At 35.0% G+C, this 17837-nt stretch overlaps 2 protein-coding genes across 2 annotated transcripts; one reads left to right on the top strand and one right to left on the bottom strand.

Moving 5' to 3' along the window:
* Nucleotides 1–270: 270 nt before the first annotated feature.
* LOC110688801 (pentatricopeptide repeat-containing protein At1g32415, mitochondrial-like) lies at nucleotides 271–2589 on the top strand. Its single transcript, XM_021865557.1, has one exon. The coding sequence runs from the start codon at nucleotides 295–297 to the stop codon at nucleotides 2512–2514; it is 2220 nt and encodes a 739-aa protein (XP_021721249.1). The 5' UTR covers nucleotides 271–294; the 3' UTR covers nucleotides 2515–2589.
* Nucleotides 2590–4872: 2283 nt separating this feature from the next.
* LOC110688804 lies at nucleotides 4873–14113 on the bottom strand. The gene is made up of 10 exons (XM_021865558.1): nucleotides 13843–14113; nucleotides 12817–13036; nucleotides 12569–12723; nucleotides 12319–12464; nucleotides 11685–11747; nucleotides 11502–11594; nucleotides 9077–9238; nucleotides 8076–8167; nucleotides 5608–5759; nucleotides 4873–5458 (listed from the first exon to the last, which is right to left on the bottom strand). Exons 1-10 carry the CDS (start codon nucleotides 13928–13930, stop codon nucleotides 5154–5156), a joined length of 1476 nt encoding a protein of 491 aa, XP_021721250.1. The 5' UTR covers nucleotides 13931–14113; the 3' UTR covers nucleotides 4873–5153.
* Nucleotides 14114–17837: the final 3724 nt, after the last annotated feature.

Genomic DNA, 17837 nt, shown 5'->3' on the forward strand with positions numbered 1-17837 from the left:
CTTGAAATACGACGCTATTACCCTAATTTTAACATAGTGGCCTTTATTATTCATATTGATCAGTATATAAAATATTTCATTACAAAAATAACCACTTAGACCTATATATTATCAAAATGATTTTTATTTCAATATAGTGATTTTTTTAAATTATAGTGACCCTTTTTTTTATTAATAAAACAACCACACTTTTTCTAATGTTAGTGGTACCTGATAAATTAGTGTGAACCAGGTTCATTTAAGAATTTGTCTCAAGCAAAAAGACCCATTTTAATTGAAGACAGAATCTAGCCGATGCCCGCGATTCACTTTGCCAGAAACTTGGCTATTTCTCTTTCAAAAACTCCAACTAAATTAATCCATCGTACTTTTTGTGTCACCCAATTTGATTTTCAACCTGGGTTTTCCACATTTCAACGATCAAACTTCAGCATTAATGAATCCCAGCTTTTCGGTTGTTTGGTTAATGGAAAATTACAGCTTGCACGCCAACTGCTCGACGAAATGCCCCACAGAAGAAATCAGTCTTCAGTTGTTACATGGACGTCTCTGCTCACTAAATTCTCTAAAAGGGGTCTTCTTGATGAGGCTCGGACTTTGTTTGATATCATGCCAGAGAGAAATGTTGTTACTTGGAATGCTATGCTTTCTGGGTATGTGCAGAGTGGTAGGATTAGTGAGGCTTGTAAGTTTTTCGAGGCGATGCCGGTGAAGAATGTAGTGTCATGGACATCATTGCTTTGTGGGTTGATGAGCTCTGGGATGGTTGAGGAAGGAAAGGCACTTTTCGTGGCGATGCCGGAGAGGAATGTTGTTAGTTGGAATTCAATGATTGTTGGGTTGGTAAAGAATGGGGATTTGGAGGGGGGAAAATTGATGTTTGAGGCAATGCCAATTCGGGATTCCGTTTCTTGGAATGCAATGATTAATGGGTATGCAGAGAATGGTATGATGGAGAAAGCCAGGGTGTTATTTGATCAAATGGTGGATAAGGAAGTAAATGTAATTACATGGACTACATTGATATCTGGGCATTGCAGGGCTGGAGAAGTGTGGATTGCCTATGATTTGTTTCGTCGAATGCCTGGAAAGAATGTTGTTTCTTGGACAGCTATGGTTGGTGGATTTTCTTGGAATTCTTACTATGAAGAAGCTATATTGCTAGCTCTTGAAATGAGGAGGGTTGGTGTGAAACTGCACGAAGAGACCTGTATTTCACTAGCTTATGCCTGTGCTGGGATTGGTTACCCTCGACTTGGTATGCAGCTACATGCTTTAATGATCACCAACAGTTATGAATACCATGATCATAGTGGACGGCTTTTAAATAGTCTGATCTATATGTATTCTAGATATGGCTTGATGGAGTATGCTCACTCTATCTTTGAGAACAAAAAGTATTGGACAACACAATCCTGTAATGCTTTGATTAGTGGTTACATTCAGATTGGAAAATTGGACAAGGCTGAGTATATCTTTAAGATTATGCCTATCCATGATAAAATTTCAGTGACTTCCATGATCAGCGGGTATTTTGATGCTGGACAAGTAGCCAAGGCGTATGAACTGTTTAATAACATGACTGACAAGGATGACATTGCGTGGACTGTAATGATATCCGGGTGTGTCCAAAATGAGTTGTTTCTAGAAGCTATGTGTTTATTCTCAGAAATGTGGATAGAAGGTGTAATACCTATACAGTCTACGTACTCCGCTCTTCTTGGAGCAGCTGGTGCAGCAGCTCACCTGGATCAAGGCAGGCTGTTGCATTGCTTATTGATTAAAACAAAAATGAATGTGGACTTAATCCTTGGAAATTCGCTGATCTCAATGTATGGAAAATGTGGTCAAGTTTGTGATGCATACCAAATGTTCTCAAGCATGGCTTGCCATGATTTAGTTTCTTGGAATTCCATGATTATGAGTTTCTCGTTTCATGGACTAGCATGTGAAGCTTTATCACTATTTGATAACATGATAAAAGAAAAGATAAAACCAAATTCTGTTACTTTCCTAGGCGTTTTGTCAGCATGCAGCCACACAGGATTGATGAAAGAAGGTTGGCTTTTCTACAGGGCCATGAAAGAGGATTATGGAATTCAACCTGATGTGGAACACTATATATGTATGATCAACCTCCTAGGACGTGCTGGGAAAGTTGAGGAAGCTGAACAATTTGTGTTGAGTTTACCTCCTGAGCAAGGCGTTGCTGTTTGGGGTGCATTGCTAGGTGTATGTGGAGTTAATGAGGGAAATGCCATTGTTACTGGCCGTAATTTCCAGCGACTCCTTGAGCTAGATCCTACAAATGCAGCAGCTCACATTGTTCGCTGCAACATGCTTGCCGCAGCTGGCCAGTATGGAGAAGAGAGACTTCTACGTAAGGAGATGAGATCAAACAGGATGAGAAAGGTTCCTGGATGTAGTTGGATATCAAGTGGGGAAAGAACTCATGTGTTCCTTTCAGGAGATGGAGCACAATCTCGAGGTCATGAATTGTATCGTAACAGATAAAGTGTTGCACAATAACAGTTGGATGAAAGTGTTTGTCTGCAGGAACCTTCATACATTCTGGCTTGACTCTGCTATACTGAGATAGAAAAGGCTTGCAGTAAGAAAAGTTATTCTTAATTGAGGATGTAGATATGACTAGTACTATAAGTCTATAACAATTGTTCAATTTTTTTCTACAACTGAACCCGCAATCAAATTATTTGCACACAGTTGCAGAGTTGAGGACTAAGATGTAAGATCTATCATGTATATTGTAAGGATGGATAATGTGCTACGACCTGAAACAAGTGGACATTCTGTCATTATTTAGAACTAGAGAAGTGTAGACGCAGTTGTGCATTTCTTGGGAAAGCTGTGTATATTTTGTGTGCCTGGTTGTATACTTGCATTCTCTGTATTTTCCTTCCGAATCTAACATTTCATGGGAAATCTGTGTATAATCTTTTTACGTAGTATATCCAAATATGGGACATTCCCCAAGTTCAATGAGAACTGGGATACAAAAGTAATTGGTGGTGCTCCAGGAAGCAAGTTCAAAGAAAAATTATGAAATTTCACAACGATAAGATCGAGAGGGATTTCTTGCTAAATTAAAAGGCAAACCAGCAGTAAAGAACATTCTAGCAATCAGAGAATCTAAAGTTTTTCTTGCAGTAACGTCATATAATTTGGAGATTGGATTTTCCTTTCTTTTCTTTGATGTGGTAGGAACAACAGAATCTGAGCCTCCTGGTGGTAAAGGAACATTATTAGGTGCTTGATTATCTTTTTTTCTTTGAACTTCTTCCTCCAACATCTCCATCTCACGCAATCGATTGTAATTAACATTAGGACATTTTGCAATTCCTTTTCCCTTAATACCAAGCAAATGACTCCTAACTCTAGTGTATGTTCCTTGATAATTACTACCACATAAATCACAAATCCACAAAGTATTTCCACCTTTCCCCCCAGCCTTCTCAACCTTAGTTACATATTTCCAAAGGGGACTATTTTCATCAATGATTTTCTCAGAGGGATTATTTGTTGTTTGACTTGTTTCAGACTCAAGATTAGCCATGATAATCAACGACAATAAGCTTAAATAAACTTCTCTTGCTTGATATGAAAAATATATATAATTACTCAATTAATTATATTCTCAATAATCAATAAAGCACATAAATTGCAAAACACGTGTATTCTACTCCACTACTCCAGCATATACATAATTGAATTGCTTGAAAAGTTGAAAAGATACATTAAAAAATTAAATAAAAAAGTAGTACTAATATCAATATCACTACCAAACAAAAACCATTCAATTAACTATCAAGGCAATCATGATTCATGGAGTACCGATCGAAATCAAAAGGTTGAAAACTAAAACCAAAAATATAAAAATCGATCGGTAGTGCATATCAAAGTCAAAATTAAAACAAAAATACAGAAATCGGCCGGTGGTAATTGGTAATTACCTCGACGTTGTTCCAACAAGGTGGTGACGGCGGCAAACAAGGGTCGGCAACTATGGAAACGGAAACTATGGAAACGAGAACTATGTAATTGCTGCAGTACTGCTCGTATTATGTAAAATTAAGGGTTTAATTGCCGGGGAAACGCCTATTTATAGTGAGAATCAAGTTTTCCAAGGGTTTCCAAACTTCCCAATTATAAGAGACGTATCCAATATTTAGGAAACTTACAGAACCGTTTCGAAACGCGTTTCGAAACGTCATACGTTTCCGAAACGTTTCAGAGACGGTACGTGAGTTAAATTTGTCGTTTCCGTGCATCATAGATGACAATTAATTGGGGTGTTGATCAGTTTTAGTTGATTGAAAAGCTTAATTGATTGAAAAAGTGGGGGTTTTACGACTTCAACTAGAATTTGAGGTAGGGGAAATTTCTACCTTAATGGAGGATAAATTTCACCTCAATGGAGATGAGTACGGGAAGGAAGAGGGGGAGGAGAATTATATATTTTTTTTTAATTTTATTTTCTTTTTGGTAATTTAATTGTTTTTTTAGGTAATTTAAAATCAGTTTTTTAAAAAGAAAACAATAATAAAAATCTTAGTCAATCCCCGAACGCCACGTGTTTAGGTCTGACCTTTTAAACAGGTTACCAGTTTTTTGTTCTATTTTGAGCAGATGTATGACAAAGGTCATTTTATTTTGGAATAATTAAAAGGTCATATTATTTTTGGAAGACGTCTCAAAGGTTGTTTTATTTTTGACAATTTTTCCAAAAAAAAAAACATTTCACAGTGCACTTGAATTACAATTGACAATGATTTTAGGAAAAATAAAATAAAATCCAAGAACAAAAATAGAACACAACAGAATAAGTATTATATAAGGGTGTAACATACTATTAGCAATTAAACATAATGTACATCAATATTAATCGTAGCATGTATATTGTCAATTAGAGTAAAATTACATCCAAACTATATAAATTCACGACATTGACATCTCTACTCCTAATGTCCTAACCTATGCACCTCTACAATTTTTTTCCCAGCAAGGCACCTACAAATTGTACTGAACAACAAAATTGACACCAACCTGTAGCGACAAATCCCTCTCTCAATATTGTTCTGGCTAATAAATTCAAAACTACCTAGACTATACATCCCTAAATCACGAACAGATTACTACCATTTGAATAAACCCATCCGAGGGCCATTATCAACAACTGTCTCATCTGTGGAATCTGAACCACTACCGATTTCTTCATCTGAGCTATCATCAGCACGAATATGTATTCGATCTGCATTCTCAATCATCCATTCACTAAATTCTGGACTAGAGGTCAATTCAGCCATAGCTTGCCGAGTTGATTCCCGTGTAAACTGTTCCCACTCCTCCTTGGACATCTTTTGTTTAGGCACCCTGTGGAAGCTTGAATAGTAATGCTTCTGAGCATTGACCCTCCTTTTAGTAGAAGGTGATGTCAAACCTGTGACAGCCGAAAGTTCAAAGCATAAGAAAATAAGAGGCTAATAATTTGTAAACTATCACACGAGTCACATTATTTGAACCAAATAAAATAACACTAATTTTGGTAATCATAATCTAAAAGAATTTGAACTCGAGAGAATTCTTTACCTCTAACAGGAGTGTTCCTCCAGTTAGGTGCAGCATTGGGAGACTTCCACACCTTCCCTTGAGGACTAGTTTTTGGAGACCTCCTAAGAAATTCGGCGCGACTATGCCCAGGAGCCACCTTTCCAGCTTTTCTCCAATGAAAATTTATATCCCTACAAATGCATTAGTATGTAAGTGATACACGAAAATGCATTATGAAATAAGTATACGGATTTCACAAACATAATATAAAAGCAATCTAAATAGTCAAAAACGCTGAAAAAGACTACCTTAATCCATTCCTCAAAGTGGACAGCCAATATAGACTAAAGCCTACCTGGCCAGCACCAAAACTCCCTCCCCCCTTCTTTAAAGAAAAACAAATGGTTATCAATTTTACCCACATCGATATAGTACTCCTTCAAACCTAGGTACATTCAGTAGTTAGTTAATATTTGAGTTAAGAAAATTAACAAAAATATATATCCTAATCACCCAAAAATTCTTTGATTATTAAATTTAAATATCTACACTGCTAATGTCTTCAGAGATTTTTTTTTTTTTTTTCCTTTAATATATATATGGATATCATCAAGGGCTTTAGAGCCAAAATGGAAAAGTTCAAAGTTAAACTTACTGAACTTAAAATATAAATTCTTGGATCAGACAATATGAATAGAGCCATTAGGTCAAATCATGTAGTAGTTACTTAAAATCAATTAAAAAATTCTTTTAAAAAAATAAATAAATAAATAAAAGTTGAGCAAAATATGAAAATTTACCTTTTTATACCATGTATAAACTGTATAATAATCTGTTACAAAACTCATTGACTTTCTACGTCTTTTGCTTTACCTTTTACATTTCCTAGAGGTGTCATAAACTTTACCGACCGCCCCAACCAGCTCTAACCCAAATAACCCGATCCAGATTTCTACTTGTATGGACACAATAATTTAGCATGACTGAACATTGAAATAGATCTGACCCGAGTGCCTGAATTGACACCTCTACTAGTTTTTACATGAGTGATACTAACACCTAGTGTGACCAAATGCTTCTGGTCAGTTTAGCTAACCTAACTTTAACAGGTCACTACTAGCTTATGATAAAACTACCAGAACTCCCAAGATCGGCTGTACTTTTATCAGAATTCTTAATATAAAAGGGATGACAATTAAATCCGAGCTTCGAATCCGATTCGATCCAAAGAAAAAAAATCCAATCCGAACCCATTTAAAATTAGTCCGGATCCGAATCCGAATAGGAGGCGGATCGGACTTGGACCCTACGCAAAGTCCGACGGAGTCCGATGCCGAGTCCGAATCCAAAGTATGAGCATATGCTTTATAACTTGGGACAATTATTTGCTTGTTTTGTAACAAAATTTTGTAATGTAACTTAGATCATAATTTAAATATGTTATGTTTAAACTTTACCTGGTGTGACAATGCAAGCAATTATAAGTATATGACATTACGAAAAAAAAATATATATATTTGGATTATTTCGGAGGTCTGTATAAACGGACCAGATTCGGATCCGAAAATTACGAATCGGATCGCATTCGGCCTCGAATTTTTCGGAGTCGGACTCGAATTTTGGTCTGAGTCCAGGGTCCGTTTACTAAACAGGTCGGATTTGAATTTAGCCACATCCGACCCGAATCCGATCCGTTGCCATTCAAAAATAATTGTGATTCTTGCAATGCTAATAATTTGAGCTTCATGTTCTAAAATCAGGCTCTATAGAAACACATTCAAAGCACAATTCTTTCCTCTTCTTTAGCAACAGTAATCAACGATGTTGCCCCCATCAAAAGGTAATAAGAGTCCCAACAATTCCATTATATTATTAGCAACATCTGTGGTGTACTCACATTCCTTAATAAAAAAATTAAAAAAAAAAAAAAACTGATTTCCAAACATGCTAGACATATCCCTAATGTGTAATAAGGACCATATCCTAAATGCGCACTCAATTACAAGGCATATCATTCTGCATAGCTATAAAGCCCTATTTAGAGTTCACTTAAGTCAATTGGTGCAATTTGGTATTCTAATCACAATACAATTTGACATCTGAATAGCAACGAAGTAAACTTAAAGTTTTTCAGGGCATAACTGTCATCAAAGTATTCCTAAGTTCAATAAACCATTTTCATGAACTGGTGCGCAATCTGTCCTTGATTGTTAATATTTTCCCTCACTTACGTAGAGCCTTATCCCCCACTCTCCCACGCCATGCACATAAAACACTGTCAGCATTCTATTTCTAAGATAAACAATTACTATTTCCCCTAACCTATGTAGGCCAGTAGGGGTCCCCGACTCCCGCAACATGCACATGAACTCTGTCAAAACTATATTTCTAAGCTAAAGCAGACATGTGTTCCACAGGTAAATTAGGTGGTTAAGACACCCTAAAGAATGTTTCTCTAGTAATGGCAAAAATTTAAGTACGTTGGACATATTATATTAAAAACATACCCAGAATCAGGCCACTCAATAGAAGAGATCAATGAGCACATCAACCAACACAGTACCACTGTTGCCCATGAGAACAAAGTATCAGAAGTGCCCTGCATGTAAAACAGATAGTGTTACAGAAGATCAATCCCAACTGGTAAGATGCTTGAACTCATAAAGTATTATTGATGTATAATCAATTAAAAGTTGAAAGCTGACCAGCTCTTACGAGTCTTAACTCTACACACACATATGAATATATTCATATATCAATGCCAGCAAAGATATGATAAGTTAAAGTGCTTTCCCCTGCCAAATTTAACGAAGACCGCCATCAATGCATCATGGAATTAATAAAAGTTAATCCCTTATGTAGAGACCGTTCCACATTTCATTGTTACTAATAATGTCCAGAACATTTATTTTTCAATACTTCGTCCGTTTTCATTTTTTAATAATCGCAACAGGTATCATTTGCAAGCATATCTAAGAAGATATTAGAAAAGATAAACAGACAGATTGGTTAAATTTACTAGAACACCAGCAAATGGGAAGAGGCAGGAAGGTTTAAATTGTTTTGATATATTTGTCCATTTATCTTCCTTAAAACGTTTGCCACAGGGACATCATGTGATTATAAAAATACTGAGGAAATAATTACAAGATAAAATTGAAGTATAGTTTAATTAACAAAAATAAGATTTTTAATGCATTATATGAAGAGCCTAGTCGTCAAATCATGCAGCGATGGGCAGCCTACTGGCCACTACAGACCACAAAAAAACACATGGGTGATTTCACAACTATGCAACTGTTATAGCAACCACAACTGTCAGCGCAAAATTTTTGCTGCTGAGCACACCGAAAAATCATCGTCAATGCTAAAAGTTCCTATCCCCTTTCTGGTATGATATATTATATATAGATAGGTGCCAATTAAATCCTCATGTGACCTTACATGACAACAGTACCTATTGTATTGCATCATATAATTGAAACATTGTAGCAAAATTAAAGGTTACCTGTAGAATAAATGTACTCGCAATAATTCGCATTGCCCATTTCACAAATTGAGCAACTCCAACATCAACACTTCCATCATCTGATATAACATATCTTCGCACAATCCAGTAACCCAATGCAGCTCCCGCAAGAACAACACCAACTAATAGAAAAATGGATATCTGCAACAAAAGGATTTACACAAACACTTTATCCAGTTTTATTTCAAGCGACAAAGAAGAATTATTAGTAACTTGTGCTTGCCTCCTACAAATAATAATAAAATTTGCACAAGAATAAAAAACCAGAATCAGCTTAAGTACAAATCTCAAACCAAATTTCCAATTATTAACAACTGTAATACTTCTCTCTAATCTCTAGATTTGAGAACGCTCAATTCAGCATATACTATTCTGATATTTCTAATGTGCTTATATCATTGCCTTCAATAAATATTCACCTCTTATTACATTTCATAATTAATTTAACTGCAACAAACAATCAAATGTTACTCCACTGTTGAAGATTTAGAGATAGGTTATACAAAGTACATTTCATAAAAATAGCAAGTCATATCTCATATGAAAGGAAGAAAGTGTAGAAGATGCTAAAGATGCATATACAGCTCTACAAATTACCAACTTAAAGCCACCTAAACAATAATTCTCCCGACTCTACCATAATTACAATAATTTTATTTCATTGGCCCTAATATTATATTTCAAAACTAGGATGCTGTTATGACAGCAATAAAATTTGAATGAGTGCACAACTAATATACTACCAATACGCCCTCTATCGTTTGATACTTGATAGTTGTCATAGTAATTGATGGGAGAATAAGTGGTACAACATTTATTGTGATGTTAGTATGTCACCCACTAGTTCTTAAACATTTATTTAGTACTACCAACTAAGAAACACTTAATTTTGTGGCATAACTAATGATTTCAATATATACTTCACTTAGACTGTACACATTTGCCAATGCATAACTTTAGCCATGAATATAGTGAATTTTTTGTAAGTAAAATTATAAATACCTGATATTTTGAAGATATCTATTGAAACGAATACAACATGATTACAATTAATATAATGTTACCATATAACTAGTGATAGTCAAAGTGGAGCAAGTAAATAGTATCAAACATTAAAAAGGTACAAGCTGCACCACTAAAAAAAATCGGAGCACATATTGTATATGGATCTAAAATAACACCAATTTTATGGATGGAAGATTTTAAGCAAATTTGATATAGATTATAAATGAGGATAGATATCTAGGTGAAATCACAATGACTTAAGTGTTGTTTGGTTGACATAGGAAATGAGTTCCCATAGGAAATTATACTTCATGGGAAGTAATTTCCCTCGTCCATTTCCTAAGAATTGACTAAACTTAGTTTGGTTGATAATATAGGAACTTAGATTTCCTAGGAGCTTATTTCCTATGTTTTACTGTATTAGTTAGCTTGATTATTTTTTTTATCTAGGTTAACAAATTTGGAGAGAGAAAGAAAGAGAATAAATTATTAGTGATAATAATTGCAAGTAGACCCCACAACAATTATGGGAAATGTGACTTACCAAGTGGGAGCTTGATTTCCCATGTTTCATGGGAATTGAAACTTCCATTGGAATTTCCATTTCCCCTAATTTGATAAATTTTTGTCAACCAAACAACACATGCTATATCCATTTCCTAAGAAATAGAATTTCCAATGTCTTTTACCTCCAACCAAACAACACCTTAGATGTTCCAAGTTTGAAATCTAACAAGACAAGGCTAGGCTCTCAATCAAGAAAGAACGCGGTTATACAAAGATAAAACCACACAGAGTAGTGTGGTTTTACATTAACACTTGTCTTATAAGCTAAAATCTAGAATATTGCTATAAAATAAGATAATAAAGTAACTAACGAATCAAAGCCAACAATTAATTGTTTTCTATAAATTTATAAAATTCAGTTAAATTATCAACTTTGGGTCAACTTATTGTAACTGTAAATATAAAGAATCAAAGAAATAATAGCTAGAGCAAAAACAATAACAGCCAAAGCAATAACAATAAAACCAGCCTGAACAAGAAAAACAATAATAAAGTTCATCACATCAGAATGGACAAAGGTAATACTAGGTCAGCAAAGTTCTAAAAGAGGAATGCTTCCACATACAAGAACACAAATAAGATTTTCATCAATAAAACAGTACCTAGGACAGCAAAAATTGGTAGCCTTTTCACTTAATTTTAAATTTGGGGGGGTGGTGGGGGGCACTTTAGCCGGTCATGTCTTTAGTTACTATGTTTGTTTGGATTCCAGATCCTTATCTTGGCCCACTCCACCAGATTCTCTTTCCACACAGGTGCTTCACTGGTGTGGGAAGATAATAACAAAATTTAAACCATCCTTATGAAATTGATCAATGAAAAAAGAGCTTACCGGATTGTGCATCTCCTCACTCAAGCCAAAATTCACAAGAATGGAATTCACAAGCATTGAAAACTGATGCAAGAGAAAGGACCCAGCTCCCAGCTGATTCAAGGCAGAAAACAGAAAGTGAAGTAAGTTGTAGTCCACAGGAAGCTTCAAAAACAAAGAGTGGAAATGTGATACAAACACTACCAGTGATCCATATATAGTCAGATAAAAGAAATTTTTGCGGCCTGTTGGCAATAATTTCATCCCCTGCACACCAAGCATATATAGATGTAAGAAGACAAGATAAAATAGCTATAAGATGATATTTGAAGGAAAGCACAGAAACTTAAACCATGGTATAGCTCAAAAAAAAAAAAAAAAAAAAAAAAAAATTAATTCTATCAAGTGTCAGAACGAAATAATCACAAGCTTAGATCAAATAATGAGTTAAGCAGTTTTGTACTACTTAATATTTGGATTACAGCAACCTTTTATCCATAAGAGAAAAAAGAAAGACTATAATTGGTCATTTTAGCACTAAGGTCAGATACAAAATAAGTAAATTTGTAAAACGATAGGTGATAAAGGGCCATCTAACGTGTATTCAGATATGGGAGTGCTTGTTAAAAACTTATGGATTACAATGCAACAGCACAAGGAAAAAGCTTAATCGAAATGAGACTAGAATCACATATATCCTCACCAGAAAGAGAAGCAAATATGCAAAAATAGAGTTATTACAGCACATCATCAAGTATATATGATCATAAATAAATTTCAATGGAAATGAGCCTCAGTGAATGATGTAGAAAATAACAGCTAAGAGAAAAATAAGTACCTGGAAGAGAATGATTAGGACAACAAGCAGTATCCCAATAGCCATTGTACTGCTATAGTAAAAAGGCACCCAACTGCTAACAGTTGGTGCAACAAATAATAGAATGATTCCAAATGCAAGACTGATAAGACGCCAGCGTTGGAATTCTGCAAGCACATCCAAAATATAGACTCCATAATTAATAACCAAAAGTGGAGGGGTAGAGAATATATAACAAAAGTAAGAAATGTATTAGGCATAATTGCTCAACCTTCTTCGGCTGAGACTGTGACTGAACCCGATATATCACGAAACTTCACATCAATGTATTTATCTTCATAGGGAGAAATCATAGAGCCCCATAAGCCCTTGTGGACAGGTTTCCATGCGTCCTTTTCACACTGACACATTCCAATTGAAACATTCCTGCAAAGATATTACAAATCATGAGTATCCACTAAAATTTTGCAACATTTAATTCAGAAAAAGTACAAAAGAAAGAAATCATTATCCACTTACTTATGCAGGCATATCTGAATTCTGTTGTGCAACCTCTCAGGAATGACTACAGAAGGTGCCACTGTAAGACGAACTGAGCTTGCATATCTCTCAAGTTTAATTCTTGAGCAAGGAACAACGTGAACACGCTCACATGATAATATTTCTTTACTGTCTTTAGGCACATAGCCCTGCAAGGTGACTGGTTTGATTACGAGATGTGGATTCTCCAAACCGATAGCTGCAGCAAAATAAAACTAGGCTTAGAACAGTCCCACAAATTTACATTGATAACAGTAAAAAAATATGTACACACATTAATCAAATAATCAACATGTACTCGTGTTATTATCAGATAAAGCTAAGCTTATAAGCTAAATTTCAGGTTGTATATTAGTTTAAGTGTCACATCAAATAACTATACCACGGATTGTATAGATTTCTCCCTTCATTCCAAAAAAATAAGCCACATTATAGTTTTGTAAAACATGTAAGCTTTGACAATTTGTTTCCATCGCCATATCATAGTAATAAAATCTAAGTTAAATCAAGAATGTTAACAAAAAACTTAAAAATAAATCTAGTATTTTCACATTGTAGCTCAAAACCTACGAATTTTGGAAGATTCAATAGACAAAGGTTTTGAGATAAAATCACCTCCAAAGTCTAATGCAACCTTTTGATTAGGACAGAAGCAAACAACAAGCAAATAATAACTTCATACACTTCTCAAAAAAAATTAAACCCAGACCCATTACCCAAATAACGCAGCTTTCTCTACTATCAAATACCCTTTTCTTCCAATCACCAACACCAACAAAAGTTACCCTTGTCTTCCCATTAACAATTATAAATAAAATTGCAACTTTACATGCAATCATGAATTGAAATAACCAAAATGATTGTTCATCAAACTCAAACACCTAATTAGCAAAATAAAAGCTTCCCAGAAATCAAATTACAACCAACATAAACCCTAATCAGCGCAAATCAAATTAAAATTAAAAGAAAACAAAATTAGGGAAAATTAAAGTGAGAAGAACATACTTTGAATTGAAGAGTCTAAGCAGGAGCAGAAAAATGTTGAGAGAAAAACTATGAGAAAGAAGAGATGAACTGTAGAGAAAAACTCCATTGTTCTCGTCTTTCACAGCTTAGTTCTCACGCATCTCTCTCTTTCTCTCTTCTTGTGTTAATGGTGAGAGAAGGGAAGAGGAAGAAGAAGAAGAAGAAAGCGCGGTTGAATGAAGAATTGAATGAATGCCCAAAATCCAAAAAAATGGGGTTTCCATTAAGTTTTCTGGGGATTTTATATGTGGGTCAACCAGTCGTCTTTTCTTAGCTTCGTGGCTACGCTTTTTGAACCCCGTATTGAGCACGTCTATATATTGTAGGTCAATTGATCAAATAGGTAAATAAAAAAGACCAATAATTTAGTTGCGAAAATAGAAAAAATTGACATGAATAATCCAACTTTATTCGATTCACCTTAAATAATCTCAACTTTTGATTATCTATCTATCTATCTATACTATATACTAAAGTAATCACCGGAGGGACACCTAGCATGATTTTATGTAAAATTTCTCTCCAAAATGCTCTTCTTTTTTTTTAAAAAACTAGAGTGTACCCGTGCAAAATGCACGGGATATATAAGAAAAAAATTTATTTAAAATATGGAAAGCTGATTTTGATGTTGTAATTTAGACTTGAGCTATAATGGTTGATTTTGGACTGGTCGGTTCTGTTGAACCCTAATTAGCTCTGTTGTATTGAGTATTAATAATCGTATTAATAATGTGTTGACACCTGCTGTGCTATGCTGAAATATGATATTCTTTGCTTTGCTTAGAAGCTTAAAAAACAGGGTCTTACTCTTTTATGTCGGTGGCCATGCAATGCTATTATGGGGTTTACTTATTCAAAGTTATAGATCGAGGTTACCCGTTTAGTGTTATAGGGGTTACTCGTGTTACTCGGTTAATGTCATATGAGTTAGTGTCTTGCTCTAGGGGTTACATACTTTGTTCTGTTGCAAATAGTTATTTGCTGAGGCCACTTGTACATTTTTTTTTTTATGATTAAAGATGTGGAAAATGTTTGGAGGGTAATCTCTAAAAAAAATGCATATAATTGAAGGGTTGGGGATGTAGAGTACTATAGTGAATTGTTGATAAAGGAAATGTATACTCGTGCTAATGCATGACATATATTATACTATGTACCAAAAAAAAAAAAAAAAAAAAACTCATAAAACAAAGTGAAATGTTAGTACGTAGTGTTTTTAAAAAAAATGAAATGTTGGGGATTTTGAGTGCTATATTGAATTATTGATAAAAGAATTGTATAATTGTGCTAATGCATGTCATATGTTATACTACGTACCAAAAAAAAAAAAAAAAAAAAAAAAAAAGTGAAATGTTAATAGTAGTCCATTGGGAAAAAAAACAAAAAGGAAATAGTGAATGGAGTAGTTATTGATTTTTTAAAAAAATAATAATAATAAAGTAGTGGGATTGGTAGTTATTTTTTTCTTTAAAAAAAAAATAAACCCTAATGTATGGGAGTTGAGGAATGAGGTTTTGGAGGCTCCTCATTCACTTACTCTACAATTATATATTAGATATTATTAAAAAAAATTTAAAGTAAACATTATTAAATTCAAATTTAAATATAATAAAAAAAGCAAAAATTAGAAAAAATAATCTCAACATTCATCAATTTTGATAGAATAATCCCAACTTTGGATTATTCTACAATAATCCGAACTTTGAGGGGTCTTTTTTTTCTTCAATCCCAAACTGGTCAACCAAATTCAATGACCTTTTATATCAAGTTATTTGACACGTGTCAAGTCCTGATTAGTCTAAATTTTTTTAAAAAAAATTAAATAAACAAAAACAAAAAAATAAGAAAACCATCCAGCATCCCCTTCCCCCACCGAAGCATGCACCTGACCACTACCATAGCCTAGTCCGCCACTCCACCGATCACCCTAACCTCCACAACCACAGCCCAGGCCGCCGCATCTCCCCCGCCCATTGAGTCGTCGTTTTCCCCTCTCCCTGAAACCCCACGCAATCACTGAAATCACCAACCCCAAAAACCACTGTAACCCCAAATTGCAACCACGAAACCCCAAAACACTCCTCCCCCACCTCGAAACCCAAGTGTCTAGGGTTTTTGATGGTGGGGGAGGAGTGTTTTGGTAGTTTTCGGGAGTGGGCTGGTGGCTTTGAGGGATTTTCGAGAGTGGGGTTGGTGGCTTTTGGCTTTTCGAGTATAGGGCCCGGTGGTTCTTGGGGTTTGACTGGTGGGCTGGGAGTTTCGGAGAGGGAGATGGTGGTTTGGCTCGAAGCGCAGACTTTAGGGGTGGGGGAAGGCTGGAGGTCCGGCGAGGGAGGTGGCTGGCCTGGGCGGGTTGCTGGATTGGTTAATTTTATTTTTATTTTTTGTTTTTTTATAAATATTTTTAGTCAATTAATTTGTGACACGTGTCACTTAAAAAAAAAAACAATTTAACCCATTCAACCGGTTACCGCCATTTGGGATTGAATAAAAAGAAGACCCCCCAAAGTTCGGGGTTGGGATTTATTCTACCAAATTGATTAAAGTTAGGATTATTTTTTCTGATTTTTCCTAAAAAAAAAAAGGGTTACATAAGTCATTTAATTTCAATTAATTCTATTTCAATTGACTATTATTATATCATACTTTAAATTCGTGCATTGCATGGGGACAAAACTAGTTGCTTAAAAAATTAACTGAAAAGTAAAAACCCAAAACCCTTCCCAACAACCCGGCCACCGCAAATTCTATGCTACTCCTAGAGTATCGTGTGCATGGTACTCCAGGTTTATAAAATTTATGTTATTTCTTGTTATTTAATTTATATCCATGTTATTTTAAAATAAGTATATGTTATTTTATATTTACATGTTGTTTTTTTTTCAACATTTAAAAAAAATGTTGAAAAAATTGATGTTTATTTTTTTTTTTCAACATTGATCTTTTCGCTATATACTTTAGATTTATAAAATTCATGTTATTTTTATGTGAACCTCTAATTATTTCAATTTTTATATATGTTGTTTTTTAAATAAGTACATTTTATTTTTATAAATGCATGTGTTTTTTATGCATGATGTTGAAGTAAAAAAGTGAATAACTCCAAAAAAAAAAAAAGTGAATAACTTATTATTTTAGCAAAATAACACAAGGTTTTAAACAAAATAACGTAAAACTTAGGCAAAATAACTCAAGTATATAGGATATGGAGTATCATGATCCAGGAGTATATAATACTTGGCCCCCACCCCACCTCCGGCCGCATCAAGAGCCACCTCCACCATACTGCAAACAGCTCCGCGCACCCTTCTTCCTATCGTCCTCCCACCCCAAAACCTCAATGCCTGAAATCCTTTAAAAACACCTCCCTCATCTGCATAAACGTCGATCTCCACCTCCCTCACCCTCGGAATCCTAGCTAATAGGGATTGTGAGGGTTAGGGAAGGGGCGATTGGCGGTTTAAGAGGTAGAGGAGGTTTTTCTATAGTTTATTTGAGCGAGGAGGGGGTTTCGTGGTGGGCAAATGGAGGTTTAGGGTGAAAGGAGACGACAGAGCGGCACAAGGGAGAGGGTTTGGGGAGCAGCGGAGGTGACTGGTGGCCTAGTGCTGGGCGGAGGTTGGCGGCCGGGGTGGTGGGCCGGTGGCTGGGACTGATGGGGGAAGGGAAGGTGTTTTTTTTTTTTAATAAAATAATTTTTAAAATAATTAGTTTTTTTAATAGTAAGTTAAAAATATTTTAGTTAATTGTTAAGTTAAGTAGTACTCTTCTTAAAAAAAATTAAAATTTAAGCATCTCAAGTTAACGTAAAGTTGATTTGAACTCTACGTTACTCTCATATTGGGTGATGAAAGCCGAAACTACATCTTGACTAGGGGATTTTTATCCACCAATCACCGTCTGACAAGTGGACCAACCAGGTTCCGCCACGTGTCCTTCACGTAGGCCAATAGGAGCCTTCCACGTGTCAATCA

Source organism: Chenopodium quinoa, unplaced genomic scaffold (genome assembly GCF_001683475.1).
Source record: "Chenopodium quinoa cultivar QQ74 unplaced genomic scaffold, ASM168347v1, whole genome shotgun sequence".
NCBI classification, from domain to species: domain Eukaryota; kingdom Viridiplantae; phylum Streptophyta; class Magnoliopsida; order Caryophyllales; family Amaranthaceae; genus Chenopodium; species Chenopodium quinoa.

Excerpts from the sequence above, each read along its gene's own strand:
- LOC110688801 (XM_021865557.1), top strand. The coding sequence starts at position 295 with ATGCCCGCGATTCACTTTGCCAGAAACTTGGCTATTTCTCTTTCAAAA.
- LOC110688804 (XM_021865558.1), bottom strand. The coding sequence starts at position 13,930 with ATGGAGTTTTTCTCTACAGTTCATCTCTTCTTTCTCATAGTTTTTCTC. Across the intron at positions 5,760-8,075 it reads ATTGAGTGGCCTGATTCTGG|GGATATAAATTTTCATTGGA; the intron begins GTATGTTTTTAA and ends ATGCATTTGTAG. Across the intron at positions 5,459-5,607 it reads GAGGAACACTCCTGTTAGAG|GTTTGACATCACCTTCTACT; the intron begins GTAAAGAATTCT and ends CGGCTGTCACAG.